At 34.3% G+C, this 18,051-nt stretch overlaps 1 protein-coding gene across 1 annotated transcript; it reads left to right on the top strand.

Moving 5' to 3' along the window:
• Nucleotides 1–1,534: 1,534 nt before the first annotated feature.
• On the top strand, nucleotides 1,535–2,599 carry LOC129235187 (protein adenylyltransferase Fic-like). Its single transcript, XM_054868882.1, has one exon. It carries the CDS (start codon nucleotides 1,562–1,564, stop codon nucleotides 2,597–2,599), a length of 1,038 nt encoding a protein of 345 aa, XP_054724857.1. The 5' UTR covers nucleotides 1,535–1,561.
• Nucleotides 2,600–18,051: the final 15,452 nt, after the last annotated feature.

Below are 18,051 nucleotides of genomic sequence, written 5' to 3'. Positions count from 1 at the left end.
ATTTATTTTCCCAACAGTTATTTTTTAATTTTTTTTTTAAATGTTCGATTTTTCAGATAAAGCGTGGTCTTGATGACGTCAAAAATGATGCACTTTGGCGCATCTTTTTACCGCGTTTCCACGTTATGATAATCAAGAAGCGAATTAAATATTGCGCTCTGTGAGGGGCAACACTGAATGATATTTCATCATTTGTGATGTCATCGGCAGAAACAATGAAAGCGCATGGTTTAAGTATTTTTTTTAAAAATGTTAAATGTAAAGAAATTATTAAAAAAAATGGTCAGATCCTATGTTTTTAAGCCTGCTTTTTCAGAAAAAAATACTTTTAAAATTTTGGAAACGACCCCATTGTTAATATTGAATCCAAAACACATTTCTTCAATATCTCGAACACTGTTGCCAAAGACAAATGAATGATTGTAAAATAAAGTTAACGCATAAGTTTCAAGGTTGAGCGTAAGCAAACGTAAATTTGTAGATTTCGGGTTTTGAAACTTTTTAAAATAATACAGGATTTCAAGTATTTTCTCGATTTATGTCATTGGTTTAAAAACGTTTTTAAAGCGTATTTTCCCCGTATGCTTGTTCTTCCAAATTCTAAAAATATAGTTTTAATGATGGCAAACGATGGAATACATGAAATTTATGATCATGCAATTAGTAATTTTACGGAGTAATGAGTTTGAATTGAACCAAAACAGATTTTTCCTGTGTCGTTCGTACTATAAAAAGTAAAAAAACTACGTATTTGTTAAAATGACAGCTAAAAAGAAACATTTATTTCAAACTTCTGATTTAGGAGGACTGAATTTCGTCCTTGCAAGTCTCGTAGTCCAGAGGAGTCCTCTGGATATTATTTACTCTGAAGTCAACTTTTGTTTAAAACTTCTGATTTAGTGGAATTTTTTTTTTCGTTCGAGAAAGTCTCGTATTGATATACCCCTCACCCCTATATGAACAGGATGATCGGTTATTATGTTAAATAGTACTAGTTTGAGTAATAGTACTTAAAGTGATTTAACAGCCATTAAGAACTTCATACGTATTAAACTTAATTTCAACAAATTCTTCGTTGCTTAACAAAGTCAAGAACTGAAATGAAGTGATTAAATGTTTTGAAAATAACTAAATGCAAATACTGTTTCGTAATAAAGATTTCGTGAGAACTTTAGATTTTATCTGTTCACCATTTATTTCAAGAAGACGAAAACGTTTTTTCAGCTTCAGCTTTTTGCTTTTACTTATTTGTAGCAGAACTTTCTGTTTGTGTGTAATTTCGTTTGACTATCGTCATGAAAATTCAACTGCGTGCCAAAACTACTACGTGAATAGTTCTGAAGGAGTAGGATGTAAAATGAAGCGTTTCTTATCGAACGAAATCAAACATTTCAAGCCCCATCCAATGGCGAAATTGAACTATTTGCCTGATGTTATTCAAGTATCCTTACCTGAAAGAAACAAAATTCAAGATGAAATCAAAAAAGAAAATAAGAAAACTGTTATCCAACGAGTTAGCACCACACAAGGAACAGAAGAAGAGGCGTTAAGAGCGGTAAAAATGGCTCTAAAAATGAAAAATGCCGAAAAGTACTCAAAAGCTGAAAAATTGTTTGATCATGCTATATCATTACAGTCAAAGAACCCAGATGTCTTAACCCACTATGGAGAGTTTCTTGAAGAAAACAGAAACGACGTTGTGAAAGCAGACCATTTTTATGTGAAAGCGCTTAATATTTTCCCTGACCATTGCCGCGCTCTAAGTAACAGGAAACGCACTCTACCGATTGTAAGGGACTTGGATGAGAAAGAACTACTTAATATCGACAAGAAGAGAAATAGATTGTTCAACATGAACCACAGCAGCCCAGCGGTGAAAGAAGTAAAACAGGAATTATATTTCCACCACATCCACCACACCGTCGCTTTGGAAGGAAATACAATGACGCTGAGCGAAACGCGTTACGTGGTGGAGACAAAAATGCCTGTGATTGGGAAAAGTATAATGGAACATAACGAGGTTTTGGGGCTGGAACTTGCTTTAAGGTACATCAACAAATCTCTTATGAGTCAAGATTCGGCAATAACTGTTGCAGAAATAAAGCAAATGCATAAAAGGATTATGGGTTATGTGGATCCTGTAGGGGCTGGATTATTTCGACTGGGACAAGTTTTTGTGGGAGAACATGTTCCACCCCCTGCATCTGAAGTCGAGGAGCTGATGGAACGTTTTGTTGAGTGGCTTCGTTCAGAAAGTGCTGCCATGTTGCATCCCATACAGCTGGCAGCGTTGGCTCATTATAAGTTGGTCAATATCCACCCTTTTGTTGACGGCAATGGAAGGACTGCTAGGTTGCTGATGAATTTGATCTTGATGCGATCTGGTTACCCGCCGGTAATAATTTTGAAGCAAGATAGATCTCGATATTACGAATATTTGCAACTTGCCAATGATGGTGATATGCGACCTTTTGTCCGTTTTATTGCCAGTTGTGCTGATTGTACTCTAAATATATTCCTGTATGCTAACGAATATGGCTCTGTCTGCTTGAAAGCTCTAGAATCTGCATCAGAAAGCGGTAGAAGTATAGCACTGTGATATTAAAAAAAAAAAAAAAACATACAAATTGTTAACAGAAGTGTGGAAATATTTTAAATGTTGATTGATATAATTTTCTCTTTCTGGCCTGCGTTTGCTATGTTTTCTACTTAACAAGATGTAAACATTTATTATTTTTGCAATGTGCAAGTACATGGGTACTTTAACTTTGTAAGTATGTCATTTGGCTTAGCGATTTGCTTACTTCCTACTTTGGCGACATGGGAAAATTAATATTAACATTGCGACCATGTTTGCTCCTCTTTTTCTGATTGTGCATTTTAATGGGTCTTTTAATGTTTATTAATGATCTGACTTATTTATTTGGCGGATTATTTAGTACTTTAATTCAGCGTTTAATAAAGTTTTACTTAGTTGGCGGTTTATTTAAATTTAACATTTTACATCCTTTAAGAGCTTGCTTTTTTATTTAACGGATAATATCACGACTTAGTTTTATTATTTGGAGGATACTTTTAAATTTTGATGACTTAATTTAATTATTGGGGATATTTCGATAATTCGGAATCTGGCGCGGTGGCCTTTTTTTGGCGTAAATAATTTTATTTCGGTAACCCTGCTGATTTATAGTAATCCAATGTGAATAGATGTTTCCATTATCTTTGTTTAGATTTGCAACGAAAAATATTTCTCATGCAGGTGCTGGAGCTAAAAATTGACGCCAATGAAGAAAGATCGCCAGATTCCCAATCATCGAAATCTTCCCTAATTATTTGATGGATAGCATTACATTTAAATGAATTAACTTGGGAGATTATTTTTCATTTTATTAGAACTTATCTTTATACACAAATGGCTACTTCTGTATGTACTATGTATGTATGTCCGGGGTAATCTTCAAAACTACTGGACTGATTTCAACCATTTTTTCACCATAGATAGTTACATTATCAGGGAGAAACTTAGGCTATAATTTATTCCTAAATCTTAGTTTAAAAACGTTATGATGGAAAACAGTAAATGTCACGTAATTTCCCCATTAAATGATTAAATATAAAACCCATTGTTACGAAAATTCGTTCCCTTACAAGAGCAATATTAAAAGTAATCATAATGAAAATTTTGAATCAAGACTTCTCTGGAGCAAACATGAGTTTAAAGTCATTTAAACATTTGGAAACTCTACTTTTTGCACACTTAGGGAAAAATAGTAGAGCGCTTTTTTTCTTCGTTTTGTGTGTGTGTACTATTTAATTAAATAAAGCGCACGGATTTTTTAGTGATTTTTTTTTGTTAGTTCATGTTTTGGAAATTCTTCAAATTTTTATGTGCTTCAATTCGTGCCTTCGTTTCTAAATGAATACTCGTTCGTTCTTAATACTTATTGCTATTTTACTTTTATGGGTAAGGAAGAGCTCGATTTTTAATCACGTCAAAGCGGTGTGTTTTCAGTTCTTTCAGTTAAAACAGAAAACGAAAGGAAGTAGCGATTGTTTCTCACAATTATAACTGACCAGGGTAACGCCGGGCATTTTTGCTAGTATTTTTTTAAAAATGGCTCGTTTTACTTAAAAGTCCATTAAAACCTGGTATCTCCAAACAAGTAGTTCCTATGTAACTTTGACCACACATGGTGGCAATGTTACATAAAACCAAAAAGTACGGGGTCAAGATCCACGTAAAATATTCCTGCGACTGCTTCTGTCAAATCATAAAAATGTCACCAAAATTTAACACATTCCACTAACAAAATTTTAGACATCGAGAAATAATAAATGCTACTTTTCTATTTCCTGTAAAATTGCCTTTTTCCCACATTGCCGATATCGCTAAGATGATTTTCCCTCTTTGCTTCATTCAAATCCAAATAGTTTTCAAAATTATTCTTGAAGACACCCCTGCATACATACGAACGCACATGAAAAATTTAATATCTATGCATAAACAAATATTTGCGACATTATTGATCACAATTTTGTCTTTTAAACTTGGAAAATTCACGAAACTATCCTTTACTGGTAGCTTTTTGTTACTAAAATCACGTTCTTTTATAATAAGAAAAGAAAGAAAATTGAATAACTGTACAAATGTTTGTTCTTTTTGATAACACACCGTGGTCGTACCTCAGGGATTTGGACATTGCAATTCAAGACCTTAGCATTTGGAGTAGACAAAGGGAACGGTTTTATGATCAAAATCCGAGATTTCATTTCCTTCTTTTTTTTTATATAGCTCACGCTGTTTTATTATCGCATATTTTCTCTTTGTTTCCTTCGATTCTTGAGTTTTGTTACGAAAGAAATTTTTCCTTGAATTGTGAGGACGATTTCCGTACTTAAAACATTTTATTCCCTGAAAATATGACAAAAAAAAGATAGTGCTACTTCTTGAATATAGAGGAGATTTGAAAAAAGCTTTGCTACATTTTATCGTTTTGAAATGTTTTACATCTTACTTTAGAAAAACTTTGCTTTTCTTTAAACCAGGGTTTTGTTATCATTCCTGGAAAATCGCCCGTCAAGGTATGTCGGGTGAAAATTGCTTCTACATTTGAACGAAGCCATTGCCCGTTTGGTGATAGTTTGATAGTTGAAATTGTAATCCTAACAGTTTGAGTGGTTGTCTTCTCTGGCAAGTGGTTGCAAGTGGTCTCTGGCAAGCATTTGGTGATTTTTCGCTGCGAGCAATTATTAGCGGCATGTGAAGTGTTTATTGAATAAAATATTCATATCGGTCAGTTTGGTGAACCCGAAACTTTGCCTTGGTAACGCTAGCTCCGCAACAATGAAAAATCAGATCCAAAATGGCTAAACTTAAGATGCGTCGACATATATATATATATATATATATATATATATATATATATATATATATATATATATATATATATATATATATATATATATATATATATATATATATAGTGACTCTAGGAAAAGTTAAAGCAATTATACGTAAGATCTGAACATTCATAAGAAACGTGTATGTGAAAGTGTCACGATTTCAATAATTTAGGGAAATCATTAAGACCTATATAAAGGTAAACTAAACTGCACATAACACAACATTCAGTAGAACGAAAAAAAAAAAAAATCAATAAATAAATAAAAAATTAAACAAAGATTAGTTTAAATTTTGACATGAATTAAAATTACGTTTTTCGCAATTAAAAATTGCGATAGGATCCTACTCGTTGGGCTTCTTCTTCCTACAAATGCCTCATATCGCAAGCATAATTTCGAAAAGCATAATTTGAACTTAATACATAAAAATTCAAATGCATGGCAGGGGTGGGATGCTAGATATTGCGTGTTGGATGCTGTTTTTGTCTAAAGAGGATTGTATAAAGTCAAGAGGGTCGGGTATAAAAAAAAAGACCCCAAGGGAGAAGTACTAGGAGCCAGAGGAGTCCGCCACCCTTCAGGAGGAGCACCAGCGCGTGAAGACCGATGGACCTAAAAAATACAATAAATAAAAAAAAATCTTTATCTCATTTTGTAAAAGTTACAACAATTTACACAGACGCTTTACGTTTTTTCACAAACAAGTAGCTGGCTTTCTTATTTTGAGCATGCTGCCGATGAAATAGCATAAAGAGAAAAAGAAAAACATCAATCCATAAAAACCCTTTAGAAGCGTTGACATAAAGAGGTGCCTTAATGAAAAAATAATATTAATTTTCCAAATTTTGATGTACCAAGTGCAATAAAACTTTTGGCAGCGTAAGTCCTGTTTACGCTGTACGAAAGTAGACAGATTGGATGTTGGTAAGATTTTATGTTTCTGCCTTCGGTTTCTGTCGATTTTCTGCTAATGTGGAGTGTGCTCAGGGCCGCGCCGTCTCTATGTGCAAGATCGTGCGGCGCACGACGGCGCTAGAGTCAAAAAGGCGCCGGGCTCTACCAATAAAAATGCTCCAAATGAGGGGAAAATCTCCAACCAAAAAAATAAAATTGAACTTTTCATTATATCTATAAAAGTAGCGGTGAAGTTATACTCTTCATTGAAACAGCAATCCTCCTTGCTGCCTATCTATAAGGAAAAATTATTGCCTTGTTGTGTCTGAATATGCTATTCAAAAGCGGTCTCTTTTACACTGAAAACACATGATGCTAGTTAATTAGCATTTTTCTTCATATATTGAGCCATGAATGTTAGCTCGGTATGCCTTATAATTTCACAAGTTTGAGTATACGAAGCAGCGCAACAAATTTGCTATTCCCTATTTTGGTTCTTGCGATGAATATGTTATATCATAATTCGTGCAATATGTCTTTTTGTGATTTTTAAGTATTGTTCATGGTAATTTTACTGCATCATGTTATCATACATAAAAAAATACGGTAAGCACATTTGCATATTATTTACTTGTGCGTAGTATGCATATATTTTAGACAATAATTTAGATTAACTTTTTAATTCCGAAAATTAACTACTTCACCATAATTACTCAATTCCTCTATCCCTTTTTCTTCAACTATCTGTGTATTAAAATAAAGAAAGAGCTTTGGACAATGTGTTTGTTTAGATATTAAATTCATGCCTTTTTAACGATTCATATCTTAGAAGTACTCGCTTTACCGGCAAGTTTCAGTTTCATACTATTTTAAAGTGGAATATCCTCTACAATATTATCCTTCAATTTAGAAACAAAATCAGTACCCTCCTGCTAGGAGGCGCAACTAGAGGGGGGGGGGGGGGGGTAGAGGTCCTCTGGTTGCACCACCCCGTGCCCCAAGAATGTTTTTCAAAAATATCTACTATTGAAGTTGGAAAAAACGCGTGTTTGGAAAACAAAATGGTTTTATTACGGAAAAAATAATAATGTTGTGGTAAAGCTTTAATTTCCTTAAAAAAGAAATCTTTGAGTTAAAAAGTGTCAGTAGTTTCAGCTAGTTGGTCAGCTACCCCCCCCCCCCCTCCGTTCTATTTCTTTTATTTTTTCCTTATTATTTTTCTATTTTCTAGTTCGCCTGAAAATAAAGTTTTCAAAATGCTATTCCGCCGAATCTCTCCCCCCTCCCCCCGCGCCGCCAAAAAATTACGAAGCATCTCAAGTTTCGTTTTCAGAATTTCAATTTCGCAAAATTTCGCGTAAGCCCTAGAATACGAAACAACATCGCATGAAACTCCGTTCGAAAATCACTTAAAATCGCGTTTTCAGAGCTTCAATTTCGAAAGATTGCCGGCCCTAATGTTACCAAATATGATCTTACAATCACGTTTTCAAGACTTTAATTTCAGAAAGTATTCGGGCGAGGGCATTCGAACCTCCTTCCTTAAATATCATCAAAAGCAAGGTTTTTTAAACGTGACTTACAAAAAATTTAAGTTTGAATAGCCTCTGAAATACTTCCTTTAATATCATAGAATACTGCTTAGGGTTTTAGGACTTTAATTTTGAAAAATTTACCAGGAGGGATCTCCAAAATTTCCTTGTGAAAATCTTCAAAGTTGTTTAATTGCGTTTTTGGAAGTTCAAATTCGAAAAATTGGAGGGGAGAAAAGGAACTAATATCCATCTATTTCTCAAAAAAAAAAAAAAAAACAATTGGGTATAATCCCAGAGTTTCATCCCTTATTGAAACGTCAATAAATATAGTATAAAATCAGCTTTTAAGGCTTCAAATTCTATAAATTTCCGCGGAGCCCCTTGTACCTTTTCCCCCATAACACCAAGAGAGACCGTCTAAAATTGCATTTTTCAAACTACAAGTTTCAAGATTTTTCCGGGGAGAACCCCCGGACCCCTCTTATTAAAAGAGATATTTTTTTATTCAATTTCTGCCCCCCTAAAACTATTTTCTTGTTGCGCCATTGCTTCTGTTGTCATGTTTTGTCAGGCATAAAAGTTTTATTAATTGTTCATCACATAGAGATTAGATAGATATTCAAAGTGGCTTTAATTTAGATATCAAAACATTTTATTCTTCCAAAACACATTATTAGAGTATCAGAGGAGCTTCTGTACTCAGAATAGTTTCGAGAAATGAAGTAAAAACGTACACCATATTGCAAAATTAAGTATTAACACTTTGTTTTTTGTTTAAATTAAATGCTCCCTTCAGGTGTTAACTATATTTTCCTCGAACGCCAGAGCATAAAGGCGCTCAAAAGACATTTGCACGACGGCGCCGATCAGGCTTGGCGCGGCCCTGAGTGTGCCTCTGACTATTATTTTTTTACAATACGATTTACATAGCAAAGAGAGACAATGCACATATTTCATGCCAAATTATGATTATCCGTGTGTCATAGTCTATTCTTATAAAGATTTTCGAAGTTTTTCAGTTGTAATGAATTGTTTCAACTATACAAAATAATTGCACATTTATGAGGCAATTTTCGATGACATTAGTCGTACTACATCAGATTTTTTTGGCTAAAAATACTCAACTTAGAAGTCGCTTTTTTCAAAGCTGTCATCGTAAAGTTAATTAAATTAAACTGTTACTTAGCTGTTAAATAACTACGATGTTGAGGCATTTTTTCATAAAACAGCGTCTTTTAAATAGATTTATGTTAATATGCTAAAACAAAGATTTTATGCAAAGATTATAAGTTCAATTAACATGGCCAAAGTGATAAGAACGTGTCTGTCCTGAAATTTAATTTCATCGCAGTTAAAAGAACTCGTTCAAATATGAATAATTCATGAATTCAATTTTCAAGAGCGTAACTAAAGTCTCACGTCGTTGTAGTGCTTAATGGTTAATGGTTTTCTCCCTTTTTTTGTAAAAAGAGGCAATTTATTTTGCTGTTATTTATTACAGTAATTATTATTTAAATAAAACTGAACATTTAAATATTTTTTGATGTTTTAACTGAAAATCATTCATTTTCTTACTAACCCCCGACATACTAAAGGAGGGGGTTATAAGTTTGACACGTCTGTGTACCTATGTGTCTGTGTCTCTGTCTGTGGCACTCGAGCGCCTAAACGAATGGGCCGATTATGAAATTTTTTTTTATTCGAAAGGAGAATTGATCGTGAGTGCTCTTAGCTAGGTTGCGTCTTAGGATGACATTAGTTAACGAAGATATTAACTAAAAACCTCTAAATGGTTTTCCGCGATTTCTGCTGTGAAAACATATTTAAAAACTTAAAAATTTAGTACCAAAATAAAAAATTATAACATTTTTAAAGACGATTTTAAATAAGCCTTCATTCACGCGATTGGCAACCGAATTCATTGTTGGCCCACAAGGAATGAAAACGAAATGATTAAAATGTTTATCTGTTGCCAGTTTAGTGTTAACAAATAAAATACTTGTAAATGATTTTGAGTAGTATACGGCTTTTTAAAAGAATTTTAATATTTTCCACTTGATATTTCATTTGCGACTCAGTCCATCATCACATTAGTGTGGTGGTGCTCAGTCGGTTTTTTTTTTTAAATTGTTAATTTTAGTTATTATAGTGTTTTATGTTTATATGTGATGTTGGAAAATGTTAAGTCAGTTCATTAAGTCAAAAACATAACGCATAATTCCCATGCTGTATAAAATACAGAGAGTTTACACAGTCTTTCATTGGTGAAGAAAATTCATTGAAAAACCCCCACTGATTTAACCATACAAATGAGATATACAAATGATTAAAATTTGGTGTCTAATGAATGAATAGTTTGATCTCCAGCGCATCGAAACTGCGCATCCAGCAGATGTATATAAAGAGCAGTTCTTCAACGGTTGTTAAAACTTTCGGTTTGATTGCGACTCAGATTACCTTTCAACAACTTAAAAATATCTCGCAGCACGGTTCATGCTCATTACGAGCAACTGTCAGAGTTTAAAAGAGGTCGTATCATTGGATTGAAAGAGGCCGGTTGGTCGAATCGGAGAATCTTTCATCATTTGAGTCAAAGCGGTGCGGCGATTCAAAGATGCTGGCAAGAATGGGTGAAAAATGGCAGAGTTCTGCGTCAGGATGGTAGCGGCCAACCTAGGGTCACAACAGATCGTGATGACAGAGTGATTGTCCGATCAGCTGTCACAGCGCTTTCTTCACCTCTATGAACCATCAGACGTTCAACCCAAATACCAGTGTCCATCATGACCATTTACAGACGGTTGGGACAACAAAATCTACGCTCGCACCGACCATTACGCTACCTGCCACTGACGCCTACACACTGCCGAGCCAGATTACAGTGGTGCATGGCTCGATCAAGTTGGAATGGTGCCGACTAGGGACGTATAGTCTTTAGCGACGAATCCCGCTTCCAACTGTGTCATGACGATCATCGAAGACGTGTTTTGAGACACCCAGGGCAGAGGGGGGATCCTGGTTTCACTTTTGCACGCCACACTGGCCCTCAACAAGGCATTACGGTCTGAGGTGCCATTTCCTTTGATAACTAAACCTCATTGATCGCAATTAGAGGTACACCTACTCCACAGTGGTACGTCAACGATATCCTAAGACCTATTTTACTGCCGTTCCTTTTGCAATACCCTCGGCTGGTTTTCAGCAGGACAATGCCAGATAACATACGGCACGTGTTGCTATAAATTGTCTGCAAGCTTGTCAAACTCTTCCGTAGTTTGTCAGATCGCCAGATCTCTCTCCCATCGAGCATGTCTGGGATATGATGGGATGGCGATTGCATCTAGCAAGGAATATTGATAATCTCGTCCGACAATTGGAGTGAATTTGGCCGCAAATACCGCAGGACACCCTCCGGGAGCTTTATTGGTGTTGCCACGCCATGCTTCAGCTTGTATACAAGCTAGAGGCGGATCAATACCTTATTGAACTTAATACTGTAACTCTGACATAAATTATTCAATTGTTCTGAGAATTCAATTATTTACTATACTGTGTATTGTCTCCCTATCCACTAATTTTCATCTTAATCGGATCACTCCTTCTTGGTGCCTTGATTTTTTTGTTATAAAGTGTATATGCAGTGTACTATATACTTTACATAATTTCTCCACATAGTCACCACGCCAGTTCAGACATTTGTCCCATCGCAGCACTAAATTAGAAAGACCCTGTGGTGAATTCTTCCGGCTGCCTGTGGAACCACCGTCGGACCGCGATCTTGGCTTCTTCGTCGCATGTGAATCTCTGTCCTGCCAGAAACTTTTTTAGGGGAACGAAAACGTGAAAATCACTAGGCAAGATCTGGACTGTAGGTGCATTTCCCTGTGAATTGCTATGGGCTCCCTTGCTCCATAGAAAACGAATAACATTTCGCTGCTTATAAGCTGTGGACATCTGAAGAAAAACCGTCATCTTAAATGACTCATAGCAACTCCGCTCTTCCGAACAAAAAGCAGATACGGCTGGTACGGTCAAAGGAACGTTCACCGCTGGTCATGTATATGTTCGCTTTGTATTCACAGCAGTATTTTGGCTAAAAAAATGTGCACTAAGACTTTTTGATTTGTGCCCTCGTACGTGTGCACTTTTCGTAGTTGTGAGGAGGTTTAGATGAGTTTACAACTTCGCGCAAGGCCCTAGCACGGCCAGAATTTATCTTCCAGGAGGAGGGGAGGGGGGAGGGGAGATTTTGACCATTTGTCAATTGATTCAAAATGTCATATTAGGATTAGCAATACGTGTAAAAACCAAGGTTTGTGTGAACGGGGGGGGGGGGGTGCCCTTCAAACCTCTTCGCTATCGCTAAGTCATCAGGCGTTAGGTAGTATACAGCGCTAGTGAGCCTAAACTCATGGGCGAAACTTTAAGAGGTGATAATATACATCAAAACAAACAATATTAAACAAAAACTAAGGGTCTGAAACGACTTCCGAAGGAAAAACGCGCCATCACAGTTTAGGATCAAAATTTTAAATGATTATAAAAAAAAACCGGAGAAACTGGTTGATTCGTTTGTGACTTTTACAAAATAATTCTTTATGTCAGTATATTCTTGAAAGTAAATTTCAAATTTAAATTTCAACAAACACCGGTGGAAAGAGTTTTAAACTTTAAAGTTACGAACAACTTTTTTTGCCTAATTTTTAACATCCCAATATATGATTTGAAAAGCTTTGACTCAAATTTTGAGCACAGGTTCTGTTCGTTGCAGCTCAACACAGGAATGTTACCACAGGAATAATCATTTGAAATTTTGGACCCTTAACTGTAACGGAGTTTGCGTCCGTCAGAAGATGTTCAGGATCCTTAGTTTTTATTTAATATTGTTTTCCTTGATGCATACTATCAACCGTTAAAGTGTTGCCTAAGAGTTTAATTATCCTGTATTTATTGTAACCCATGCTACCTCATCTGTTATTATTTCTAGTATTGTGTCAGTATTGGAGACCAGTGTGCAAACATTTTGTTATTGGCAAAATCCAACAGGGGGCAAAACCCCAAGTGTGTGTAATGCTTGACGACGGGGTTGATGGCGGATGACCTTCAAGCTGAAACATGCATTATTTGTAATAGGTTGTTTGCCATTATTTTGCAATAGATAGGATTAGCAAGAAAACATCTCTTACTACTCGGCGCTTTCGGGTTGCTTCTACCTATTACAAATTATACAAAATGATGATCCCACTTCAAGGTCATTCCCCATCTCTCCGTGGTCAAGCTTTATCTGTGTGTTTCTCTGTAGCATCGTAACTCTTAAACGGGCAAATCGCCCACACAACCAGTTACGTCTCAAGGATTGCGAAATGACTCCCAGACATATCCAGATAAATCCGGATACGTCTGGTGGGATGTCTTTGGTGAATGTTTTATAGATATTCAGATGCAATAATATGATTGATTTTTGAAATATTTTGTAAAATAGTGTGTGCGAAGCTGTGTGTGTGTTCAAGTGCATTATTTTTTTAAAATTTAAGTAAATATAACTCCTTTAAAATAGTAGCCAAAAACACATTTTCTGTAACTTAAAGAGAAAATAATTTCTGTAACCCTAACCAGTCTTTATTTTGCCCCTTGATTTTTGAAATATTTTGTAAAATGGTGTGTACGAAGCTGTGTTTTATTGTGTTGAAGTACATTATTTTTTTAAAATTTAAGTAAATATAACTCCTTTAAAATAGTAGCCAAAAACATATTTTCTGTAACTTAAAGAGAAAATAATTTCTGTAACCCTAACCAGTCTTTATTTTGCCCCTTTTGAATTGTTTTATGTTATATTTCAATTTTTAGTGAGGAAAAAAATATTCTGAAAATGACGCTTTCGGCGACTAAAAGTAATAGCAAGAAGAATCCTCTTAATCCTTACAAAAATCAGAAAAAAGTGAAAGAAATCTCTCCCCAGAATGATTTAGAAAATATTTTAATCCCTCTTACTGTAAAATAAATTGGTCTTGACGCATGAAAGCTTAAGCGTCACATCTCAAACTTATTGAAATTTCAAGTTTTTATTTAGCGATTAAGTTCATTAACTGTAAAAAATACCAATTTAAAAAGGTTTTCAGAGCAACAAATCTTTTTAATTTTTATAAACCTTAAGTTGTTTTTCAAAAACTAAACAATTTTTTTAACTGCTTTTTTCTGAGTTTGGAATGGACATAGCCCTATTGCATTGAAATTTACATTTTGTTATAGGCGGGCAATTCTACGGGAAACTGACTGACATTCACAGAGTAAAACGATAAGTATTTTGAAACATAAACCACAAAATATTAATTTCATAAAAGATATTTTCTCCTCGATTATTGTACTTTTTAAGCTGAATGACTGACATGAATGCAGCCTATGTGAAAAGTAATACTGATTCAATAAGAGATTTTTCTGAAAGTAAAAGGAATTTTTATTAAATGCAAATCAGGATCAAAGAACAATGAATAAAACTTTCGGCCTATGACATTTGATGTGGAAATATTGCTACAATAAAGAATTACAGTTATTAGAACAGCTTGGTAACTCACTGACATCCTGGTAACTGACTAACATTTCCGAAATTTTCTAACTACTAATGCAAATGTTCAAAATTAATCAGCAAAATAAACAAATAAGTTTGCATAAAAGGTAAGCAATGGAAATACATTTGTTATGTTTGATACAGTTGACTCCGGTTTATTGAATCAGTGGTTAATGGAGTCAACGCTTTAATGAATCAAATTGCCAAAAATAGAACAAAATCCAGGTTTATTGAACTAATGACTGACATCATTTGACCGAATGTCTAATAGCCTTAAAATTTGTAAATAAAACTCTACGCAAAGAAAAAGCAATTAAAATAATTTTTTTTAATCGATAACCTCTTTTCCCTTCATAGTTTTTTTTTTTTTTAATTGCTAGAGGATTTGAAAATCTTTTCTTTTTCTTCAGTGTTTAAAAATAGATCGCATCTTTATAAAATTATCTTAATATATAAAAATCTTCTGTGCGGACTTTTGTCACAATAAGGCTTTTAAACGGCTGGACCGATTTTGATCAAATTTTTTGTATGTAATTAAGTTGTGGCAAGCATGGTTTCGAAGCGCGATGGATCAAATCGGAAACGTTTTTGTAAATTAATTAATTAATTTAAACATTTGATGGTTATATCTCCCAAATGATTAATATTTATTTAAACCTATTGTTGAGCGAGAAATTAAATAAATGTTTAACCCGTTGCCAAAGGACAATAAGAAAGTCAGCTCTGTTTTTTGTAATGAAATTGAGAATAGATAAAACGTAGAAAGAGAAAGAGTGAAGTCTTCATTTCTCTTGAAAGCAACGATTTTACGTCCCGTGGTATATTTTAAAATAAAGTCCTGGAAGGTTCACGCGAAACGTGTGTTCTGTCGTCGCAGTTGAACCATGTGAACGGATCGGTGCTTTAGTTTTTCCTGACGAAATGATCAGAAAGTACCGTACCTAGCAACATTTGTTTCTCGGCTGAAATCCATCTGAGTTTTGGCACCAATGTCAAGAATACTTTAAGGATTATCTATCTAATCAGTACATTATTAAAGGAAAAGATGATGTAATTTAAAGACGAAACAAATTTTATTTTCGTCCAGATAAATTACAACAGTGTAGTTCTGTACAGAAAAGATCAGTGCAATGGAAGATATTTATCTATGGTGGAAAGAACAAAATAGGCAATATATGAAGTTTTAAAAGTTTTCGTTCAAAAGATCGGACCGCTAATCGGTCGGAGTTAGCTTCCCTCACTGATCGGCTGGATTACAGTAACGTGGTGGCTTGGCGACCTTGGCTATAAACAATAGAGTTGCGTGATCATTTGTTTACATTTTAAAGCTACTGGTAATGTAATTTATTGTATTTTTTGTTTATTTGGCGAAATATTTCAAATTGCAAAGAATTGTTTTTCGTTTTTATAGAGTGTTGAGTCCATTTAGTTGAAGAATGTGTTTATTTTACATCGGGAGGGGGGAGGGGATATGTGATTTTCGCTTATTCAGAGAACTGTTTTACATTTATCATTTTTTGAAACGATATCCTGTCGATTGTTTTATTCTTTTTCATATGCGGGATGTTGCAGCGGGATTTCCCGTTTGTTCTAGATGGGTAGTTAGTTTTTTACACTTAATATCTGAGGACGCTTGTTATCCACTAAGAATGGTTGAAGGAACAAACCATTAAGTACGGGAGAAAAAACAGTTAATAAAACAACTGCTTAGTGGGCATTAGATAAATCAAGTTGTAATAAATATACGCATTCTGACACCAAGCAGCTTAAAACATTTTCTTTTTACTTATTTTTTTCAACAAAACAGTTGGAACACTTCATAGTTTATTGAATTTTTTTAAGTTTTACAAAATTTGAACAGAACAACGTCTGTTGGGTCCTCTAGTCTAACTAATCTTACTAATATTATATGTGCGAAAGTTTGTCTGTATGGATGTATGGATGTATGGATGTTTGTTACTCTTTCACGCAAAAACTACTGAACGGATTTTGATGAAACTTTACAATAATATAGCTTATGCATCCGAATAACACATAGGGTAGTTTTCGTCCCGTTATGGGGGGCAAAACCCCCTTAGGGGGGCAATAAAACACAATTTTTGTATAAATTCTCTAATATTGGGATGAAAAAATACTTGCACATATTTACATTACATGTCCATCGAAAGCTCTGATTTTTCTGCTGAAGATGGCACCTGTTCGAAATTTCTAAGTAGAATAAAAAACGAGTTATGAGCTTTTTAGATCCATGTTCGAAGGCTTTCCTCAACTCAATACAGTATTTAGTGTATCATCTCAACTCCTTGTCGATAGCGACAATTGTTGTATTGTTGACTTTCTTTGCTTTTCGTGATTGTTCAAGGCTTTTCTCAAGTCAAATCTTGAAGTAAGATTTTTGCACAAGATTGGCAAATAATACATGATTTGGCTGATGATTTTCCATTTAAACGGAACTTTAATGTAATTAATGGTTTTCATAATGTTTCTCAGCTTTCACCATGTAAACAAAATATCGCCAATCAAAGAATTTTTAAAAGACTTTTTTTACTGTGTTAAATAATCCAGCAACTAAATTAGGCAAATCCATAAACAGCACAAAAACTTCCATTAATTTTCCTTTTTGCACAATTTCAGACAATCACCAAATTTTATTACTTATTTTGGTAACATTTCGGATGAAACTGTTTAGCGCCATTTTATGGTGACCAAAAATATCTCAGCATCTGGCGACGATATCTCTGTAACGAAAATTAATATCATATCGTTTTACAAAGTAAGGAAAGAATGGGAGAGCATCATCGAAGGTACCCCGAAACGGCTTTCGCAAATTCGGTAAAATCGCACCAAAAGCCACAATGATTAAAATTTCCCGAAATAACTAAAGCAAGTATAAGGGGATTACGAGCGCAGCTACTTTTTTTTAATCACTTCGTACTTCATTAGCCATACAGAGAAGGTTTTAGACTCCATGTTAAAAAAAAAGTATCAACAGATTAATCTTTTTACACATGAGAAGATTAATTTCATGTTTTTTAAATTTGTATATGCTTAAATATAGTGCTTTCGTTTCTAAATCAATACTACTTTGTTCTTTATACTTATTGCTATTTTAGTTTTATGGGTAAGGAAGAAACTCGATTTTTAATCACGTCAAAAAGATGTGTTTTAAATTCTTTCACTTAAAACAGAAAACAAAAGCAAGTAACGATTTTTTCTAATAATTATTACTGACCCAGGCAACGCCGGGTATGTTTGCTAGTATTTCATAATTTTGTGCGAAAAGTATTAAATCTATTTTAAACAAACATAAAACACTTGTCGCGTTTTCAAAATAGTTTTGCCAATTCAGCAACATTGCTGTAGCAACGTTACTGAAATATAAAATTGAATGTTCAAATGAACAAAAGAAGCAATTTACAAAACACAATAATTTCAATTAAAATAAAAAAAAAAATCCCCAGATAATTTAACCCAAAATAATTACTGTTTGAAGAATAAAAATGTCAACTGAAATTTCAACAATGGAAAGTTTTTCGTGTATTTGGCATATTCCGCGGTATGATAATTCCCGCTATAGTATGCTTATCATGTTTACTTACGAATCATAAAGTTTTTCGAAAATGTATTTATTGATCATTTAAAACTTGGAGGCGC

The sequence above is a fragment of the Uloborus diversus genome, chromosome 2, assembly GCF_026930045.1.
Source record: "Uloborus diversus isolate 005 chromosome 2, Udiv.v.3.1, whole genome shotgun sequence".
Classification (NCBI taxonomy): domain Eukaryota; kingdom Metazoa; phylum Arthropoda; class Arachnida; order Araneae; family Uloboridae; genus Uloborus; species Uloborus diversus.
This window is presented reverse-complemented; position numbering and strand designations above follow the sequence as displayed.

What these genes read in the sequence shown, in the direction of transcription:
- LOC129235187 (XM_054868882.1), top strand. Translation starts at nt 1,562, where the DNA reads ATGGCTCTAAAAATGAAAAATGCCGAAAAGTACTCAAAAGCTGAAAAA.